This window comes from Typha latifolia, chromosome 4, assembly GCF_019914945.1.
Source record: "Typha latifolia isolate L0001 chromosome 4, TyphaL0001v2, whole genome shotgun sequence".
Classification (NCBI taxonomy): domain Eukaryota; kingdom Viridiplantae; phylum Streptophyta; class Magnoliopsida; order Poales; family Typhaceae; genus Typha; species Typha latifolia.
Genome location: NC_133089.1, coordinates 13581192 through 13599931, shown reverse-complemented (window position 1 = coordinate 13599931; position 18740 = coordinate 13581192). Strand labels below are relative to the sequence as shown.

General features: G+C 35.3%; 1 protein-coding gene across 2 annotated transcripts; it reads left to right on the top strand.

Annotated features, from left to right (window-relative positions):
* The first annotated feature begins 8261 nt into the window (after positions 1–8261).
* On the top strand, positions 8262–18677 carry LOC140785946 (protein SPIRAL1-like 3). 2 transcript variants are annotated; one of them, XM_073134074.1, is made up of 4 exons: positions 8265–8378; positions 9200–9277; positions 17840–18086; positions 18332–18677. In XM_073134074.1, the coding sequence occupies exons 3-4, from the start codon at positions 17862–17864 to the stop codon at positions 18416–18418; spliced, it is 312 nt and encodes a 103-aa protein (XP_072990175.1). In that variant the 5' UTR covers positions 8265–8378; positions 9200–9277; positions 17840–17861; the 3' UTR covers positions 18419–18677. The 2 variants fall into 2 exon arrangements, with proteins under 2 accessions (XP_072990172.1, XP_072990175.1); XM_073134071.1 differs by lacking the exon at positions 9200–9277 and having other exon boundaries at positions 8262–8378.
* The last annotated feature ends 63 nt before the right edge of the window (positions 18678–18740 follow it).

Here is an 18740-nt window from a genome sequence, read left to right as displayed (position 1 = left end):
CAGAGGAATGCAGTGAATCCAATGAGGGAATGAGGAATGGTGACAGGGAGGAGTTATGGGCTCTCTTCTTTAATCCTAAGAATGGGAGTGAGTTTGGGATGGAATTGAGTGGGTCAGAGGGTGCTTTGGTTCTTCCTCACAATGCCATGTGGGTTGATCATTGTGAGTAGGTCTCTAGCTGTCTCCATGGGCATGTGATGGCTGTCAGGAGACACAGGAGTTAAAAACCTTGTGCTAGCTAGCTCTATGAAAAGAGCCTGCTTCCAAGTTCAATGCTCCCACACTGTCATTTTCCACAAACCCTTTCTTTGCTCACTGCTTCTTTACTACAATACCCTTTGCTCCATATACTATAAATGCATTTTCTCTCAATTTTTGATAATTACAAGATAAATAATAAATTTTATATACGTATAAATGCATACCATACCTTTAATATTATTAACTAATTTAAAAGCTTAGGCCGCTACTTATCATATTATAATGTATATCGTGCTTTTAACTAGTAGCTTTTTTCACTCGACACAAAAAATATATATATTTTTTAAAACAATTTATGAATATTACACCCTCGTTATCCATCATCTTTCTCTATTTGAATGCATAGCTCCATTGTGAAATAAAGTTGTCCTTCAGTTTGCCCATACCATCTAAATTAACCTATTAGTTATAGAAGATTAGCTCAACATTTCACATGCGAGAAAAACAAAAGCATAAAAATGGGAGAGGCATACAAACTTCAGAGAAGTTACTGTGCACTGGTAATAAATATATTCTTGCTTTGAAGCTTTAGACAACCCCCTTTAATCTCTTTATCAATAAGTACTTCCTTCTTCTTTTTTTCTCGATCATCATCTCCAAAAAGTTTCCCCATGAATAATGGATCTTTTGCACTATTAACCATCGCCAACCAGTCACTTAACTCTGCTCTTCCTTTTCCTTACAAGGCCATGTTATGTGATGCATTAATGTTAATTGCAGTAGTGCCCACATTCCATTTCAGTTGTTGGCAAGCAGTTGGTTGAACTGTAACTCCTATGTTGTGGACCAACCTCAGTTTCCAAAAGACAGCTAACAGGAACTGGAACACTAGTATGGCTTTCCAAGGAGCCCATCCTGATTTCCTGAGCTACTTATGTACTGCACTTTTGTAATCATTTAAAAAATTATATATATAAAAAAAAGGATAATGCAATCAGTACATAAGAATGGAACAAATTCTCTGAACTGGATGGTAGTTAGGATGAGCATGAGTGGGTTCATCTCTGACAAGTTACAAGAGCATCTTGGCACTTCTATGGTCTCATATTCTCTAATGATCTCTCAGACAAATGAATGTAAGACTGTATACATCTTTTCTTTTCAATCATTCTTTCCAAAATTTTATCTTAAAACTCAAGTACATTGCAATTGATCTTTTTATTTTTCATAGCTAAGTAACTAAATAAAAAGCTTAAGATATTAGGCAACAGACTAATAAAAATAATTTTTTCTCTTCATGTACGTCACTATTCCTAAAATAGGGATTAAATGGTTTCTATTCACGACCTAAGAGTCATAGTTCGATACTATGTTAGGCGAGCAATAAATTGAAAAAATTAATAATACCGTTAGGTAACAAACCTAACAATACATAACAAAGCCTTAGCAAAAAAAGATGTATACATGCCCTAAATCTAGATAATGGTGACATGCTTTTCTGTCCTAATGTTGATGTACCAAATGCAGTTAGATTATGATCTATAGACGCATTTATATTGTGCTGCTCACAAGGAGAGTAGTACTGTTGTGGTCTTGAAAAGGATAGCTTAAAGCCATTCACATGGAGGCCAAGCAAAGGCTGTCCATTTCTTCATCCCTTCTTCCTTGGGTTACTCTCTTTGTTCTTGTTGGCCATCACAACCATATACCAAAAGCTAAGTTAAAAGACCATGCAAGTCTAGTCTATTAAAAGATTCCCTGGCATATGATAGCTGCAATGAGGTTTGACACATTATAGATACACACAAGATATGTCATATAAAATCTGAGATACCTGGTCAATACAATATGAATAAGGTGTGCTGAAGTTTGAAGGCAATGGATATGGTTAATATATAATATATTCTCAGATTTGAATCTCAACGACTTCGATTTAATTAGGATATCATTAAATTCTCATTTTTCTCAACACACACACACACAAATAAAAAAGCTATATAAAATATTCAGAAGCTTCGTACATTCGAGTTGATAATTCACATAATATAATGCTATATTTACTGAAAATGACAATTATAGCTTACAATTAGGGCTATCTTGTCATTAACAGAGGAACTGCTATAAATTTTATAAAATGGACATTTTCTTTCAAAATAAAACTATCTGGATTGTTTTGAAGGATAACAATATGTAAGATTGAAGCACTTAATTAAGAAGAGAATATCTGGGGATTATTAACAGGCACCCAAAGTTCTGACTCAGAATGACAATGCCCTTTTGTCTCTGCATGTCCTTTTAGGATTTAAAAAATATATATATATACTGTTTTACTTCTTCTCCTAGTTAACCTCCTCACTCTTGCAGGTGCAAGTTGTCTACTGACATTTATAATATGCAGCATCTAATGATAGTAGTAATTCTTCCAAACTTAATGCATGAGTTGTATAAAGTATACAGTATTTTATGTATGCATGTATGCATGCATGAAGTATACTTTTTAGTTTAGAGAGAGCAAAATAAATAAAGAATGGCATGTACATGAAAGGGGTACTAAGATGCCTAATTGTAAAGTTGATGGTGATTGGTGAGATGTAAGATAAGAATAAAGGAAAGCAATGCCACATGCATAAAGGGGAGATGTCACATGGGATGTGGTGCCCCTTTTGCTTCCATAGGAAGCACCAACTGGCCCAAGCTACTCACTCATCAACAATTAAAGCCCCCATGTACAACTAGATGGCCACATGATGCCCCCTAAAGTTTTCTCTCTCTCTTTCCTAAATCCAAGCTAGAACAACACCATGTGATTAAGAGTCAATTACAGTGATTGGAATGGCCTATATGTATGTATGTATGTATGTATGTATGTATGTATGTATGTATGTATGTATGTATGTATGTATGTATGTATGTATGTATGTATGTATGTATGTATGTATGCATGACGTAGCTTAGCATGAGATGAAGAGAAAAGACAATGAATGCAGTGAGTGCCCATGTGACATGCAGGGCCCTTTGACTTGTATGCATGATTCAAGATCATAATATACTTTACAATTTGTCATCTTAACAGTATGATTGGTGAGATGGGAACGGTTTCTCTCTCTTGCATCTGTGAAGAATTTTGAATCAAAGTATTTGTTTGTTTGTTTGTTTTTCTTTCAAATTTTTCCAACTGAAGTACTTTTAAGTTAATTGGTAGATAGCTTAGCAGATGAGGAAAAGAGAGTCACTTCAAATTTTTAGCTGACTTTTTTCCCTCTTACTCAAGGTAGTTGGTCAATGAGAAACAAACTAAAGCAATCAAACTTTGAATGCAAGTTGTCAAACTTCTACTTAAGAATAGATCTAGGTTTGCAACTATAGTTAAAAAAAGGACAAAGAAAAAACAACCCAATGTAGGAGACTCTTGTATTAGAAGGACTAAAAACAGTGAGATGTACTCGGTCTTACCCACGCAAGTAACTCAAAAAATGAACAAGATATCAAAAAGTACTTTGATCCAAAAGTGTAAAAAAGGAATTCTGTTAAGCCTGATAGAGGAATGCAGAAGCCAAAAATCCATCCCCCACAAGGTTTGAGTCCTTATCCAGAATAACACAAGTTGGACAAGGATGGCAGCATAAAATGGCAGCACAACATGTGAGAGTGGACCAAAGATGAGTGCACAGACAAAAACAAACTGCTTGACTTGCCTCTAGATGAGCATCTGGTCTTTTGCACCAACCACTTCACAAAGCTGGCAAAGGATCTCCTCCATTGAATTTTCTTCCTGATTTAATTCTGCACACACAGCAAATTGTTAATACTCTTCAGCTACAGGTAATAGAGAGTTGAAATTATTGGTCTTTCAACTTTGGTATACAAGTTAAATTCAAAATTAGGCAAAGATTTGCAGAGCACAAGCTCTGCAGCTTGGACCACAGACATTTCAAACAACATGATGAGGACTTCCACCAGAGCAACTTGACATAACTACTGTAGGGTCATCAATAAAATTCGAAAGAACCCGTCACATAAGAAAAAAAATATTAAATAAACAGATTAAGGAAATGAGAATATATCTAGTTGTGTATGCATGGTAGTTTCTTTCCAAGAAGATAGTACTCATCTGGTTAATTGTACTACTGTATATATACAGATTCTCAATATACATACAGAAACATTCTTCTTAGTATATGTAAATCAGATTGAATCTGGACGATATGATCAGGGTTGAGATTTCTTTGAAAATATTCCTACACCAAACCTGCCTCATGCAGTGTTGAATTTCCCAACCTTAAACCCTCCGCTTCAATCCACAATTGACCCAAAGTGTAGGTTGAATGGTTGCCATCAAATCCTTCCAATCCAAGTTGCAACACGAATTTGACACGCGATTAGCAAAACCTGGTGCAACATTTACTAAATCTGCTTTGGAAAGGAATTAATACAATTTGGGATGCCTTAAGGTGAAAATAGTAATAAAAATTGGCTATTGAAATAGCTGAATGCATCCATAAACTTACTGATTGCAATAATGTTGTGAGTATTACACATCCATTTACAAAGAATAATGCACAAACCAGAAGTTCAATTTTTAATACCAACATGGCACCTCTGAATTAATCCAATGAAGACAGAACTCCAAGAGCTTCTTGCATTGAGAGGTGAACTCAGAAGCAAGTGGTTTTCGATGATATGCAATACTATGTCTCATGCTGAGACATCATTCATAAATGGATATAATATTACACATGCAGCCTTTTGTGATTTCATGGCTAGTGGCTCATTTGTATAACCAAACTTCAGCTTTCATATATCTAGCCATGATGAGGCATTTGCATTTATGTGGCAAGATGGACTAATAGGATCCCTATTATCTGAAGGATCATCCACGGCATGGATCCAAAGGAAAAGGTCATATTCATCTATTAAATGGATCATTTATGGTTTTAGCTTCCACAGATATGATTTTAGATAGACAATTCGTGAAGACCGCATGTAGATCCAACTGTAGATATTTATCCTTCCAAAAAGATACACACACACATAAAAAGACCATTAAGAGTACATATATATAAGCATTTATAAACAAAAAATATATATTCCCATAGTTTGTCAATATTTCTTCGTTTTTTATACTTATCACTAGGCAGATTGCAAAGTTTATCTTACTTTTACTGCTTCTATCTATAGGAACTTATATTTATCCTGTCCTATTAGATATTCTAGTTCACATGTAATTTACAAAATCTTGCAACTTGTTGTGTTGCTACACATATAGATTACATAATGTGAAACTTTGTGCATAGAAAATATTATAACAGCTAAAATAGTAATTAAACTCGAGTTTATCTTGTTCTATTAGACATCCTATTTCACATGCAATTTACGAAATCTTGCAGTAGCTACACATATATATTACATTATGTGAAATTTTGTGCATAGAAAAAAATTGCTCAGGTAAAATATTAATTAAACTTGAGTTTATCTCTAGCCTCTTTCTTGAGAAATTATAAGTAATATGTAATTGGATGCCACTGTGGATTTCTAGAGTTTTTTTCTCTAGCCTCTTTCACATGAAGTAAATCATTTCAGCAATCCTTTCCTTTAAGTTCAGTTCAGAAACCATAAAGCATTTCAACCAGTGATCCCATATGAAAAACAGTACATACAGTGCTCCAAATAAAAAGAGAGTCCCTCTGCACAAACTTTTGAAATGTCTAATCTGATAGGGAAAGTTGAATGCACACTTACAGCAAATCTAAGAGGAATTTCCCTGAGTCAACCCGCCAACAATAGTTGCACAAATCCAAAATATCTTCTAGGTAAGAATTCAAAGAAATGCACCTTACTATCAATAGATAGCAAACTGTAGCAATCAGTTATACTGCACGTGATAAATTCGTATATCCAATAGATCAATGCTGGAAATGTTTACACCGCATACGTTATATTCACATCAGATTTTGTCAATCACGTATGGAATCTTAATAAGCAATATAGGCCTGATCAACTCTCTCCATATACTTTAGCAAATAATAATATTTTAAACTAAGAAAGGACAGGACAGGACTCGCTCACAATCAAAATTCAGGATACCAAGTGAGTGTAATCCTATATGTGATTGGGAATCTAAATGTATGATGAACCTATTAAGCCAGAAAATTTCTGTTACTGGAGGTGTCTATAATGCACAGATAAAACTGTTGATAAATTATCCTGACATTGACATTTCTCCATAATGAATCTGTCTTCGTGTAATTCATGTCTTCCACCTTTTTTATTTAACCTTTTGCCACAAATAAGAAACTTTAGGAGCCTTCTATTGATGGTGTTCATAAGGCAACATCCTGCTTTTATTTCTGACTTTATTTTGGTTCCAAACAATCTTTCCTTCTCATGCACTAGATATATTTATGCGAATAGAAGAACTCCCAGGTTCTCCAGAAATGCTCGGAAAACTGTGGTATTGAGGCTTCCTTTCGACAAACCAATATGAAATCCAGGCTCAACTTTTGCACCTTGTTTCATTATCATCATCATCAATTTCAAATGATGGTTCACCACCGTCCAGCAAGTTACCAACATGGAGAGGGGTCCGAAAGAGCATCAATAGTATAGCCTATAGTTCTGTTACTCAAAGATTGTCTTTGAAGAAGAGAGAGAGAGAGAGAGAGAGAGAGAGAGAGAGAGAGGAGATGTGTCTCAACATTTGCCAAAAGATGGTTCCTTTTGCTAAAAAATTTAACACAGCTCCAATCCACATTAGTCCGTGACAAGATCCCTAAATAGGTAGTAAACTATGGAAATCATAAGAAGAAGTCAATACATTAACGCAGCTGGTTCTATCTGAACATCAAGATCTCAAGAGGAGAACAGAATATATTACCATCAGCAACTTACACCAAATCAAGAAAAGGGCAAGGGCTTTGTTCACTGATCCAGAAAGAATTGAAAACATTACGGCGCGAAATTGCGTCATTTCCTGGGGCCAAGAAACGCACCTTTCTATACGGACTCCGCGCAAAAACTCTTCTCTGGAGGTGCGATGTCTTCACCGAACTGAGAGGGGGGGTAAGATGTGGGGGAATTTATTAGGGTTTCGAGAATCGAAGAAACCCTGGACGATTTCGTATTAGTATTTAGTTATCTCCGCTCTCCCGCCAAGAGAAGCGACCGTTAGTTTTGGAGGAAGCGGATGCCATTTGAATGCTACGATGGAGATGGAGGGAGATCCGCCGTCCAAAATGAATCAAGCGGTTAGTGATGCGATTTGGAAACCAGTAGTAGTGCGAAAGAACCAAGTGAGAGATTTAAAAACAACTGTCTATCTATCTCTTTAGTTTCACTTTGTACCATCTTTCATATTATTACAAAACCCATCACTTAGCTAGCAAATATTGCTCGAAATTAATAATTATGAATGTATATATAAAGAGACTTTCTCTTGCACACTTTATAATTTTTGGCTACTGACATTAGCGACACTTTTTATAACTGTGATAATTAATTAATATAACTTATAATAAGTAAAGTCATGCTAGATGCATCGATATTAACTCTGCGAAAGTATTCTTCTATCAGTTCTCGTCACTATGTTCATATATATCTTAATATATATATTAAGAGAGATACATTTGTCTCGATATTTGATATAACATTTATATCCTTTTTGAAATAGCATAATTGTCTTTCTTATCCAAAAAATTACATATCCAATTAGTATGCACACGAGTAGGGATTATAAGGACAAAAAGAATGTCTCATATAAGCTCCAAATTTTAAATGGAAATAGGTGTGGGAGATTATTTTCAAACTTAGGACTAACAAGTCTCTACGATCATCAATCCAACGATCCAGATCGACCCACGTATCCAATTTTATCGCATCACATCACATCAACCCCGGACCCCGGTGCCTCCGAGAGTCACAGACAATAATATTTTAATGTGCGCGAAATTTAATGCACGACGCATCACCGACCATTTCCGCGTGGGCCCCGGAAATTATCGGTACAGGATAACTGTAATATATCTTTTGCTTATTTTATTTATTTATTTATTATTATTATTAAAAAAGGTTTTAGTTCCTCTTCCCTTTTTGTCCTCAATCTCGCCTTCTTGATTTTCCCCCATCCGCGAAAGCACCCACCCACCCTCCTCCGTTCTCCTCCCCTGCGATCCGACCCGAAGGTATGGGTTCTTTGACGTAGATCTGCGATTGCATGCCTTGAATACATCGTTTTCCGGTGCTTTGCTTGCACTTTCTTGTCGGATTTCGCTAGGGATAGGGCTAAAGGTGCCGGTTTTAGGGGTTTGGATGTGGGATCGTGTGATGTTTCCTGTCTCCGATCTATAGCGTATTGCGTGGATCGATGTTTCTGATGGTGGATCGTGGGATTGTTGGAGTTCGATTTGAACCGTCTTGGTTGTCGCATGAAATGGAGGGCATGATGCTGATTTGGATTTAAATTTTGTCAATTATTTCTCGGTTAGCTGTCGCTTCCACTTTACTTTTGTCGTTGTGGGGTTTCCATCTGCGGATTTAGGGTTTCAATGAAGATCCTATTTTATGTAATCGTCTTCATCAAAGTCTTTTTTCCAACAAGACGAAGTCAGCAAATGTGCAAATCACAGTTACTACCTTTATGGTTTTGGAAACAATCCTAGAGCAGCAGCAAAATGAATCTATACCAGGATTTAGGTGATTTAACATGAAGGTTTTACATGCATTAAGAATCTGTAAAAGAGAAATCCAGCTCAAAACATGAGAGAAAACGGTTCTACATCCTCTCAATGCTTTTAAACTTGATAAATAAGTATTAAGGGAAGATAGTATTGAAGAAAGTGGAACATCTCCAATGGAGTGTCTTGCTCTCTTCTTTAATTTAACACAAGCACTGTCATTGAAGATAGTATTGAAGAATGCGCACTTATTTATGTAGCCGAATCATAACATTTGTCTAACAACAAATCCAATTATAACTCTTATATGAGTTTATATATGTTTCCAGGTCATGCCCTCTTCCTAGATGTTACATGGCATCACTTTGAGAGCATCCTCTGTGAATCAATCGTTTTAGATTGCCAAGGTGAGGCAACTAAGTTTACAATTATAGCTATACTATTTGGGCTAAAAGACCATGCCAAACAGAATTATAATATTGAAATATATATGCAGTAGGCCTTCATTTGAATAATGGAGCTATGAAAACATGTCGGACTATATTTTGGAGTCAAATATTTGTTAGGCAAAGCGTTAAATCAACAATCTTTATCTTGGCATTATATTCAAAGCTAATCTGGATATTTCTTGGAAAATTCCTGTCACCATAGTATGTTAACTCCCACATCGTTTCCCTATTTCAGACTAATTGATAGTGTTAGGTTTTAAAAGTTCTTGCCACTTTTAAGCCTTGCGGACGGTGGCTTTTAGCAATACGCTGGCAACATGATATGGTGATGCAATTCCTAGATTTTGGTTTAGGTGCAAAGGATCGGTATGCTGACACAATTATGTAGGGTCCTTTGTTGCAAAAGTTCCATGAGTCATTTGCTTGGACAACTAAATTCATCATGACACATGAAGAACAATTGAAGGCATGGAAGAGTTCAACTCTTATGGAGATACTTTCAAGAGCATGTGAATTTAGATAGAGAAAATGTGAACTTGAAAAAGAAATTGGATAGTCGAGGGTAGCAAAGTGGGATTTGAGGGATTAACTGATGAGAATTAAACTAAAAGAGAAAGTTAGGTAGGTTTAGTTAGACATTGAAAAGAAGTGAAAGATTTATGTAGAATATTGGGTCTAATGACTTACTTTTGAATTTTAGTATGTTCATATTGTGTCAAGAGTTATTTTCCTCAAAGATGGCCGTGCCAGTTGTGGAATGACACTTGATATGGAGCCTTTTTTTTTAAAAAATTATATTTCCATCAATCATTACTTTGATCCTTCCCGTCATTTTACATTCACTAGATATTAGTTTTAATTATTAAAATTATTATCAATTAATATTATGTGTTGAATATATTTATATTTGACTATTACTTTAGCTTTAATAAAATATGTCATTTATAAAAATAATCTAAAACTAGAACACTATAATGCAAGTTTTAATAAATATATTGAAACAAAAAAATTAAAGATTGATATGCCAAAGATGTAAAAACATCTCTAGATATCCTGAATTTTTTATTAAAAATATGTTAAATGCGTGCCGGCCACGACCACCACGCCCATTGCCGTGCCAATGATGGCACAACCATCGTTGAGCTTTTACTTATATCCATGGTTTCAAAAATTAGTTGATCTCGATTTGGGCAAGTGACTAGTTTTGAGGCCGAATTAGGCCAAATAGGTCAGATCCTTTATGGATCCGACTCATATCTGACCTAGGGATATCAAATAATTAATGACAGATCAAACCCGTATCGGACCTATGGATATCAAATAATTGATGTCCTCATCTTCTTATTCTCTCTCTCTCTCTCTCTTCCAAGCAAAGCATTGGTGCATATCTGGCTTCCATTGAACTCCGGTGATATTAGGTATGCAATTTTTAATTTTCTTTCTTTTCTCTTCACCGCAGAAGCATAACTTTTTTTCTCTCTTTCTCTCCCACTCCTCTCATCTCATCTTCTTCACTGCAGAACCTTGTTTTTTTCATTTTTTATTTTCTTCTACACTCTCTTTCCTACTCTCTTCTCTTCATTAAGAGTAATGTTTTTCATTGTTTTTTCTTTTGGCTTCCACTCTCTCTCTTGCTGCAGTTTCTTCACTGTTCTGCAATGGAGAACAATAATTTCATTGTTCTGCACTGTGGAACAGAGAATTTTTTTTTTACATTTTGTCTCTCTCTCTCTCTCTATTCTCTTTGTTGTAGAGTTAGATAATGACTAGAGAGAGATTAGAAAGCAATTAAAGAGAGGTTATTACCCTTTGGAGGACTAGGCCCTAGATATAACTAGTTACAAACTTATGATGGTAATAATGATGATAAGCGCAGAAATTTACTAGATCTAGTTCAAAATTCGTTATAGTTTTGAGTAAGTGAATACTTTTTTATTTTACTTTTAGGCTTCATATGTAAGTAATTATTATTTTATTTTTAGATAATTTTTTAAATTTTACGTAATTAAAAAATAGTTCGATTCGATACCGGCCATTGATAGGGGCTGATATATATTGTTTTTTCAACCAACCAATCCTGATTTTGATCTTGATACTGATGCCTGTAACCTTGCTTGTATCTGATTCCCCTATTTGCTAAGAATTGGAATCATACCAATTGGAGGCAGCCAAGGAACTTTGCAATTAACTAGTTTTAGTTAGTTGAGAATGAAGGAGTGTAGGACATCTATCCTAATAGTTTGCCATCAGTATATCAATCAAGGAAAGCACATTAAATTCAACCAAGACACATGAAGTAGCACGCGATAGACATGCTAACAGCCTAGCATAGTTCATGATTATGGATCAAGACACCTGAACTTGGTGATCTTTTTGTTCCATTAAAGGTTGGTGAAGCACTCCTATTGGCATACTAGTGGAGGTGCATGGTACATATGATACTATGGTAATAACGTTTATCTATATGCAGGTCAATTATAAATAAAACAATAAGGGGGAGATTGTTGATTTGATGTATTATTTAAAATAATTGGAATCTAATGTATTCTCAAATATGTGTTCACAGGTCAGCTATACATGCAGACTTCAATACTTTAGCAATAATTCCACTATAGGAGCTCTATTTGGACATGATTTTTTTATTACAAATAGTATTTTAATGTGGTTGTTTGTAGATTTGGTGGCTTAGCGGCTTAGCTCTTAAAATCAACCAAGTTTGATTGGTGAAGATTACACTCTCAAAAATAAGTTTATGATTTTGTTGTACGACATAGGAAAGGATACCATTAGGCAAATGTTAGATCCAAATATGTAATATACTTGTTTTTTATGCTTGACCAATATTAGAAAAGTTCACCTTTTCAGCAGTTGGATACCTCGGGATTGCAAGACATTAGTCACAAAGTAAAGAGAGACAAAGTGCTTTCAAACTTTTTTCCTCATTAGATTTTTCTAGAATTTAAATAGTACTCGATGACAAGGATTGCCGTGCCGATGGTGGCACGACACTTAGCACAGGGTGTGCTAGTGGCACACTCTCATGTCGACCAGCACAGGTGCATGCCGAGTTGTGTTGAGCCTTGTTGATCCCTGTGTTGATGTGGAGCATTTTATTATTTTTTTTATTTTCATCAATCATCACAAATGAAGTTTTTGATTCTCCCAGTTATTCTACGTTAAACTAGATATTCGTTTTTAATTATTAAACTATTATTAATTAATAATGAATGTCATTATGTGTTCAGTTATATTATAGAGTATTTAATCTTTAATATTAGTTTCAATGAATGTATTCAATCATAATATATGTTGAAGAATATTTATATTCAATGAAGCAGGGACATACACGGGACAGACATAGGACACAGACATGATGCAATACGGATATGACAACACTGAAAATTTTGAAAAAAATAGGGCAGGAACACAGCATAGGATACGCCAAAATAAATAAATAATATATAATTATTGATACATCTAAAGCAAAAGCTTGCAATCTAATAGTGTAAAATACACATATATCAAGCTATAAAAACTAAGAAGTGTATATTAAGCTATAAGAACTAAGAAGTATACATCAGGCTATTAGAACTAATTTAGAGATAAGAAAGTTGAAAGACAATAAAAAACGTACAAAATTATAAAAGACATTGAATAATTATTACAAGTCCTAAAAGTACAAAATATGTCTAAGTAGTTGAGTTCCATAGAAGTTTAAAAACTAACAATCATAACAAATAAAAAGACAATATAAGGTGGATCCTCATTGTCTTCATCAATAAACATTATAGTCTCAAAATTCGATTCATCAATTAAGAGATCAACAAACTCTTTAACATTCTTGAACTATTAAAGAAATCATAAGAATCTCCTCCAATGCCCCACATCTTAGTCTCCTCTCTTACATAATTTAAAGACCTTTATGATAGAAGACGAAGATTAGTATGCACATATACTAAATTCTTCAACTCTCTGTAGAGTTATCTTGTTCCTTTTTCATGAATGGATGAAAGAATAGTTGCTTCAATTTCTCTCACAACCTAAAGAAGAGCAAGGTTGCCTAAGTAACTTACGTGCTAAATTTTGAATAATAGGAGTTAGAAACACCATGAGTAATCAACCACATGTTTGGATCAAAATTATTTTTATCTTCTATTGAATCATAATCAGCAGAATTTTTAGTTGATGCGGAGAAACTCGTAAACCCTTGGTATACTATTTTTCTTTTTTTAGCATTTGGAAATAAGCTTTTTAAGCATTCATTTCTCATATTAGAAATTTTCAAATCTTTATGCGGTGGTACACCATTTGGATCTTTTTGAATCCATAATGAGCTATAATACCTATTAACGTAATCATTAAATTAGTAAACAATACATAGTAATGAGAGAAATAATAAAATATTTAATCGTAAAAAAGAGGACCATAGGAATTAAGTTAACCTTAGAATTCAAAGAATGTGCTAAGCAATAAAGTGGTGTATTGCTTTTATTCCATCTATTTATTAGGATCTTCTACACTACTTAATAAAAAATAAATTTCCTCTCCTTTCTTCTTGTTTTCATGGTATCTTACATTTCATAAATCAAATGTAAGCATGGTTTATCTGTGCCTACAATTTGTAGCATACCATATATAGGCTTTATGAAGTATATATTCAATTTTATCCTAGCAAAAGTTATCAAGAACTTTATTTTTGACAAATTGTGTTTTGCCAATATTATCTTCTCTATAAGAACTTCATTTATCACTGATTATCATTGATTGAAGATCCTTCTTGATCTTTCTGAATTTTTTCGACATTATAATCGCCGAAGCAAAACGAGTCTTCCCAATAGCAAGCAATTTTAAGTTAAATTTTTTTTTAAAGATAGCCAAACTCATTGAATGTTGCACGATGAAATTTTTTATGCACATTATTATTCCCTACAATTTCGAAAATTCAGCTATACTCATCAAATACAATCTTATTTCCTTAGTGTCTTGTTGCACATATGTTCTTCAAAGCTAGGTTGAGAGTATGAATTACACATGGAGTCCAAAAAATATGAAAATCTTGCTTCAAGAAGCATCTCTGCTGCCTTATAAACAGGTGCTCTATAACCACTTGAGCTACATTATGAGGCACAACCTCTTTAATGATTTTAATGATCAAATTGGAGATAAAAATTTATATTTATATTCTCCGCATTTCATAGCCCTCAATAACATAGGGACACCCTCAGTCACCGCTAAAAAGTTTATAAGCAATCTCTCTTCTATGCACCAGTCTAACCATCATATACAATATTTATCCTTTTCTCCCCCCTGTGCCTTTAATAGGGTTTAGTTATATTTCAATATTTGCTCTTTTGTTGAAGTAGCATAGTTTTTAACATATTGTAGTCAGGGGTCACAAATCCAAAAATATTATTATTTGCGGCAAATTAAAAAGCTCTAACATAATAAGAGTTTTTTGTCAGATGAAGAGACAACCCAACTAAATAAAATATTTTTGCAATTTTACAATATAACTAATTGCGAACACCGGAATTAAATGACTTCTCAATAGATGTCATTCTTGTTGCTCTTTTTTTTTCTCTTGATGTCTCTCATCAAAATCGACACCTTTAATTGAGCTACTAGAAGTGCCACTTGCTCAAATTTTGGCAAATGAATTTGTCTAGGCGTCGAATTTTTAATTCTCAACTCGGCCATATCAACAACTTTTTTCATGTTCATAATATTGTCATTCTCACTTTTAGACAACCTCTAATTCTATGCTCACTAATTTTCAGCAAATGAGTCTTTAATCTATAATACGATCTTTTGTAGACTTGCTGACAATAGTTGCATCTAAAATTATGATTGCCTCCACCTCTTTTCAATTTCTCCATCTTAATAACATATCTCCACAAAGGAGTATTATTATCCATTGAAGATGCATTGTTTTGACTAGACTCTGTATTTTTAGTATTCATTTTTCTTCAACCGCAATAATTTACATTATTAGAGAAATATGTATTAGAAGATTAACAATTTAATAGAGCAGAGAGGCTTTAATAAAATTTAACAATTTAACAACATAGAGGATAAATGAAAGCAAGCAGAGAGGTTTGCTTGCAATATCACATTATCGGCTTAATAATTTAACTCCCAATTTTCTGCCTATCACATTATTAGTTTGTCACACTAATTAGAATTAATGTAAACAACACAAATTTAAATTTAAGTCCTACCGGTATCAAAAAAAAAGGAAAAATGAAAGGCTTTAAAGGAGAGAGAGAGAGGAATGGAGATCACCCTGTCAAAGAAGCATAGTCGGAGATTAAAAGAAATGAAAAAGAAACTGCTTGCGAGGAGGAGAGAGAGAGAGCTAACCTTGTTTTCTGGTCTCGAAGAAGCACAACCAGTCATCATGCCATTTGTCGCATCTGTCTTGTCATAATCGTTTGTTGCGCTCGCCGAGCTCAGCCGCTTGTCATCATCGCACTGTCGTCTTCGGCTGGAGAGATTTAGGGATTTAGGGCTAAGAGGACTTTTCGTACGAGGTGGGTGGTGGGTAGTGGGTGTAAACGAGCCGAGCTTGAGCGAGCTGGGCCTAGCTTGGCTCGGCTCGATTATTGGATTTTCCTAGCTCGAGCTCGGCTCAAGCACTTCTCCAACTCGGCTTGGTTCTTCTCTACCTCGATGAGGCTCAAGCTCAGTTCGACAGCTCGGTAAGAGAGCAGAAGAAGCAAATGGGAAAGGAAGAGGCTGCGGAGGTGATGTCAGTGGGAGGATTTAGGGGTCGAGCTACTACTTACCCATTAAAACAAAACCCATTTGATAATTTCCCAAAACAATACAAAAAAAGGAAGTAATTAATAAGAAAAGAGGAAGGAGTACCATGGTGGCCACGAGAAGCGTGCCACACAGAGAAGAGAGTTGATGGCATGGGTCAACTCCTTTCCCACATAGATTAACCCATTTCTGCGAGAAGTTCCATAGGCAATGTTAGAAGGGGGTGGGAAGTACTCCTACACTCACCTTCATCGCCACTATAATCCCCCACTCAAGCTCAGATCTGAAGGTGGAAGGAGGAGAAGAGGAAGGGATCAGAGAAAAGGGCTCGTCTTCATTTCAGCGGAGGTGATGTCGGTGGATTGGGGGCAGCGGAGGTGATGTGGGAGATGACTGATGGGAGCTTGTAGTCCATCAAATACAGTTTTGGTGGTGATGGCCGACGAAAGCTTGGAGATGGGTTTCGGTGGAGATGGGTCCGATAATGAAGGTGGAGATGGTTTTTGTTGTTTCGGTGGTTAAGGATTGAAGGTGGAGATGGGTTCGGTTGTGAAGGTGGAGATAGGTTTCGTCATTTCGGTGGTGAAGGTGGAGATGGGATTAGGGTTTGGATCCGAATTAACAAAAATTGACTCAACTCGACCAGTTACGCCTATTTTCACTCTAGTTGCTTCCCTCATGTATTCCATTTTAATTTTTTATGTTCCAGATTTGTAGGACATGTTGGACACATGTCCGATATGGACACTTCTCCTAGTAGGAGGTTTTCGTGCTTTATTGGTTATATTTGACTATTAGTCTATTGCTTTATTTTTAATAAGATATGTTATTTATAAAAATAATCTAAAGATAAAACACATAATGTAGGTTTTAATACATATATTTAAGTCAAACCAAAGATTGATATGCTGAAGACCTAAAAATTTCTCCAAATATCTTAACTTATTTATTACAAATATGTTAAAAATGCGTGTCAGTGGCACGTCGGGGGGTGATGACGGGCACATGTTGTGTCGATGGTAGCACGGCGCGGCACTTGCCAATGATGCGGCCAATTGTTGCTCAATGGTGTTAAATGTTATTTATACAGAACTTGACTACAAAATTTCTGTAAAATTTTGGGAAGAAGCTTTAACAATTTAGCCATCAGTTTTGCCTTTGGGATTGGGAAAAACTAATCTCAAGGTAATAAAAGAGGAAGCACGTGCAATATTTTTTATCTTGGGATGATATTTTGTTCATCTCGAATTGCATCCAATTGCTATGAAGTTTATCTTCTTTTCTCAAAAATTGAACATAAGTTTTGTAGTCCAACTCATATGTACAAGTAAATTGCAGATTCAAATATTCCCTTAGAAAGTTTTGTTTTGGATTGTGAACCTATTATGCTAGTTACATTTCAAAATTTCATATGATTTATTTGAGAAGTGCTTAAGCACTGCAGTCTACTGCCTTATTTACGGACATGCACTGACTGGAAGCAAATAGAAACTACCATTGGAGTTCTTAATCTTCTGATAGGTTATTGTGGCTGGATATTTGATTTCTACCAGTATTGTTGGCCATAAATATTCTTGCAATTAAATCATCATAGTTTGACTCTACATGTTTTTGAGGTTGATGTTTAAGGTGTTTCTGTGCAGTATTATGCTATTCTTGTATCAGTCACTTGCCATAGGAACTCTTGTTGTCGTTACTACAGCTTTCCAGATACCTAAACTTGAGCTTTTGAGACTTTACATATTGCTGTTTGTTCAGTACTTGGACTTCTAAACTGTACATGATGGGTCGTGGGGTCAGCAGCGGAGGAGGTCAGAGTTCTCTGGGCTACCTCTTTGGAAGTGGTGAGGCTCCCAAATCATCTGAAAATGTTGCTCCAGTTCAGAAGCCAGCTCCTCCACCACCAGTAGATAAAACCAAGCAGATTCCAGCAGGCATCCAAGGGGGCCAACAGGCAAACAATTACTTCCGAGCCGAGGGCCAGAACAGTGGCAATTTCATTACAGTATGTAGTTGACTTAACTAGTAGGTGTTTCATGCCTTAGAACCAATCTGCACCAGAAACTATGCAAGCTCTTCATATTGAATAGCAAGTCCAATTCAACTGTTCAAGTATGGCATTATCCAGCCTTAATCCCTGTTAAGGAGTTCTAGCCTTTTCTAGCACCTCAATAGGAATCGTATCTAACTCCAACATAAGTCCTTCAGTTCATCACATTGAATGGTAGTTCTAACTTGCTTATTATGCAGGAACGACCTTCAACGAAGGTGCACAATGCTCCTGGCGGTGGTTCTTCTCTTGGGTACCTTTTCGGTGGTGGTGGCAGTACCAATTAATGTTGAATCATGCTGTTTAAAACTGGAAAATTGTAAGAAAGTGCTTTCATTTTCTCTCATGTTTCACTAAAATATGTTGTATTAATCTCTCGATGGCAAAGAAGACTTCGGTTGGTTATGTATTATAAAGCTTCAAGTTGAAGTATTTCTATGGAGTTCCTGTTTGGCCAAACGCTATTGGTAGTGAGACAATTCACTATTGTTATCCTTTGTCCTGTATCGTATCAATCTATGAAATGGTTCGATGTCTTGGTTTCCAGTGTCCATGTCTTATTTTTTATTGTATTTTTATTAATCTCAAATGTTGTATTGTCGTCCCACC